Here is a 4,297-nt window from a genome sequence, read left to right as displayed (position 1 = left end):
GCTAGCTATATATGGCTGTTTCCAGGCACTAACCCATTAAGTGTTTACCATTTGTCCTTATCCCTGAATGATTAGTGTATATGATTTTATTAGTTTGTTTTTTTGGGATTTGTATGACATAAAATGAGGACCAAAAGATATCACAAGATGAAAAAAGATATGTACAGGAAAAATACAAATTTCCAAGACCTGAAAGTCTTTGGACATTTAATATGGGGCTAACTATCCATTTCAATTGTCCTCTGTTTTTTTTTTTTTTTTCAAAATTTGTCTTATAGTTTGAATGGTTCTATTTCAAGGAAAATAAGGCTTTTATGCCCCACACAGTGTTTGATTTGGGGCAGGGCAGTTTGTTTCAATTCTTCTTTTCTAATTTGTCTTATAGTTTGGTTCTATTTCAAAGGAAAATACAGATTTTATCCTCCACACGAATCACAACTCACAAGGTGTGTATAAACGCAAGAAAGATAATTCTTGTGAAAAATGGTAGGAATTGATTGAACATTTTTTTTATATATTGATATCTTTTTTAGAGCATAAAAATAATAATTTTCAGTATATATTTTTTTGAAAAGAATATAGCTGTAAAAATGAGAAATAATAAACCATTTGTTGATGAATATGCCTAATCACTGTTATCTTTTATGTTTTAAGGTTATATTACTTTTCGAAAAAATAAAAACAAAAAAACCCAAATTTATATATTTTTATGTTGTACAAATAGACATCCATATTGATATACAAAGTCTGTATTATGATGTTTTCGTTGATGAGTGTTGTTAATTTTTTTTATCTATCAGTGCATTACTTTTTTTCAAAAAATAAAAACAAAAATACCAAAATATATTTTTCTGATATAAAAATAGACATCTATGTCGATGTTGTTATAGGAAGTGTTTTATAGCACTTTATTTCATGGATGAGTATGGTGTTGATTTTTCATTTTTTAGTGTTTTATCTTATTAAAAAAATTCCAGAATTTATTATTTTTTAGCCTTAAAAAATGTTTTCATATTGATGAAAAGAAAAGGAAAAAAGAATTATGTTCCTACCGTTCACATGAGAATTATTGGATCCTTCATTTTCAAAGTTGGCACTATATAAACTTGCATGGGGCGTCTTCAAATTTTCATCAATACAAACAAAAAAATCACCAAGATTTGTATCTACACCATGCATCCTTGTGTTTTTATAATATTCTCACTTCTCTTCCTCTGTTTTGAGACTACAACTGCCAACCAATTGGCAGCAGTGGGAGGAGGAGATGATAATGGCACTGTGAACAAGTGTTTTGAGAAGGAGAAAGATGCTCTCCTTCATTTCAAATCACTCCTTCAAGACCCTTCTGATTGCCTCTCTACGTGGACAGCTGAACAAGACAACTGCTGTGAATGGAGTGGAGTGACCTGCAACAACCAAACAGGTGGTCATGTCACAGAGCTTGATCTGATGGACTGTGGTCTTGTAGGTGAGATTAGCCATTCATTGGTTAACTTAACCTACTTGAATTATCTTAATCTTGACATCAATTCTTTTCATGGAACCATTCCTGCAATCATTGGTTCGTTGACTCAATTAAGGTACCTTAACCTTTGCTTTAATAATCTTAATGGAACCATTCCCAGGTCCATTGGTTCTTTGACTCAATTAAGGCACCTTCGCCTTTCCTATAATTCTCTTTATGGAACCATTCCTCCAGAGTTTGGGAACCTCACCAACTTGCAAGTGCTTTTCCTTGGAGACGTTGGAAGGTGTAGAGTTGAGAACCTAGACTGGTTGTCTCCTCTATCTCATTTGGAGGTGCTTTTTATGGATGGGATTTCACTAGCCAAAACAAATCATTGGGTAGATGTTATTCTGAGTCTTCGTAAACTCTTGTGGTTAAGTTTATCGGGATGTGAGCTGTCACAGGTCATGTATCCATATTCTTCTTCATTTCTCAACTCTTCTTATTCCTCATCTATTGAATACCTTTCTCTTAGAAACAACAGTCTCACCTCATCCATGTATCGTTGGTTGTTCCCATTAACCAGCAATAAGCTTTTCCATCTTGATCTTTCTAGCAACATGTTAGATGGGATATCCAAATATCTTGGTAACCTCTGTAGTTTGGAAACTTTGTTCTTCGATAATAACCCTGCTGTTGTCACATTTCCTGATTTTCTCAACAACTTGTCTGGATGCACATCGCTTTCATTACAACGGTTGTATGCTTCAGGAAGCCAATTTACAGGGTCATTGCCTGATGACATCCAAAAGTTTACATCCCTAACAGGTCTGTCCCTCTCTGAGAATCAGTTAAAAGGAACTATAAGTAAGAAACTGTGGGAACTGCCCAATCTTACATATCTTGAACTTTCTGAGAACTCACTCCAAGGATTTCCTTCCTCAGATTATATGTCAAACCTTCCTGATATAGAATATATTGATCTGAGCTCTTGCAAGCTAGGGCCTCGCTTCCCCAAATGGATTCAAAAATTGAAAAATCTTACAATTTTTGATATTTCAAATACTGGTATTTCAGATACCATTCCTCTTGAGTTTTGGGACTCGTGGCCTTCCCGGTTATCATTCCTGAATCTTTCTTCCAACAACATAAGCGGGAAAGTACTAGATCTCTCATCAAATTTTGACAGCAATTCACGGATAGATTTAAGCTCCAACAGCTTTGATGGTCCAATAACTAATGTCTCTTCCACTGTAGAATTACTAAATCTTTCCAGAAACAAATTTTCTGGAGGAATCTCCTTTTTATGTGAGGTTGTCCATGGCTTTTTAGTTATTCTTGACCTCTCCCATAACTTTCTAAGCGGACAAATTCCAGACTGTTTGTGGCATTTGAAAGAACTAAAAGTTCTTAATTTAGAACACAATAATCTATCTGGAAGGCTTCCTGCCTCTGTTGGATCTATGATTAAACTTGAGGCATTGGATTTATACATGAATGATTTCTCCGAGGAATTTCCTTTGTCTGTTAAGAATTGCACGAGCTTAAAGTCATTGAATTTGGGGGCCAACAAGTTTTCTGGTAATTTGCCTGTTTGGATTGGGGAAAACTTATCTGGGTTGTATGTTCTTATTTTAAGATCAAACAACTTCTCTGGAAGCATCCCTTTACAATTATGTCAATTAGCAAGTCTTCAAATTCTAGACTTGTCCGTGAACCATTTCCATGGAACCATCCCCTCATGTTTGAGTAATCTTACGATCATGGTGCAACAAGGATTCTCTCAAGCACAGAATTTAGATCCTAACAATCCATTAATAATATATTCATATAATGTTGACCATGTGATGATCCAGTGGCAAGGAACTGAACGTGAATTCATCAGAAGTAATATGAAGTTGTTGAGGAGCATCGACCTGTCAAGCAACAACTTAACAGGGGAAATCCCATATCAGATCACCAATCTTGATCAACTGATTGCACTGAACTTGTCAAAGAATGCTCTTCTTGGAAAGATTCCATTGAACATCAGTCAGATGAAAAATCTTTTAACTTTGGATTTATCTAGAAACAAGTTTTCAGGAGAAATACCATCAACCATGTCTCAAATGACCTTATTGAGTTACCTAGACGTGTCATGTAATAACTTGTCAGGGAGAATCCCATCCAGCACACAACTTCAGTCCTTTGACCATTCAAGATACGAAGGGAACTTAGGGCTATGCGGACTTCCCCTTACCAAAAAATGTCCTGGAGATGAAGAATCGGGAATACAACACATCATTGGTGAAAGTGAGGGTGAAGGTATAGACGAACCTGATGTATGGTTCTATATTGGTGGGGCCATTGGTTTCACTGTTGGATTTTGGATAGCATGTGGTGCTTTGCTTCTCAACCGTCGTGGAAGATACGCTTTTTTTATGTTTCTTGATAGCTTCGAAGATTGGGTTTATGTGAAGGTGGTGGTGTTCATTGCAAATTTGCAAAAAGACGAACATAGATAAGTCATGTAAAACCATGTTTCATTTTGTATTTGGCATGGGTTTTTAAGTCCCATTTATCAATAAAATTGCCACAAACACCACGGGTGGCCATTTTTCACCAATGCATGAAATAAGGCATCATAAAACGTTTATATTTTAGAAAGTTATTTATTTATTTATTTTAAATAACCAATAAGGGTAATGATAAAAAAAAAGGAAAATGACTATGTGACAGTAACCAACTGTCCCATTTGGTCATTTTTAGTCATTTATTTTGTATACATTTGACCAATAAACTTGGATTAATCTAACAAATTTTCTAGGAAATATAGCGCTCGAAGGATGATCCATCCATATACATTGCTTT

At 35.1% G+C, this 4,297-nt stretch overlaps 1 protein-coding gene across 1 annotated transcript; it reads left to right on the top strand.

The window, feature by feature from the left end:
- Nucleotides 1-768: 768 nt before the first annotated feature.
- On the top strand, nt 769-4,052 carry LOC145120133 (receptor-like protein EIX2). The gene has a single exon (XM_079055926.1). The coding sequence runs from the start codon at nt 1,111-1,113 to the stop codon at nt 3,949-3,951; it is 2,841 nt and encodes a 946-aa protein (XP_078912052.1). The 5' UTR covers nt 769-1,110; the 3' UTR covers nt 3,952-4,052.
- Nucleotides 4,053-4,297: the final 245 nt, after the last annotated feature.

The sequence above is a fragment of the Lactuca virosa genome, chromosome 6 (genome assembly GCF_052849685.1).
Source record: "Lactuca virosa cultivar CGN04683 chromosome 6, Lactuca_virosa_CGN04683_v6, whole genome shotgun sequence".
In the NCBI taxonomy this organism is placed as follows: domain Eukaryota; kingdom Viridiplantae; phylum Streptophyta; class Magnoliopsida; order Asterales; family Asteraceae; genus Lactuca; species Lactuca virosa.
Note: the sequence above shows the minus strand (reverse complement) of the source record. Positions and strands in the feature narration are given on the sequence as shown.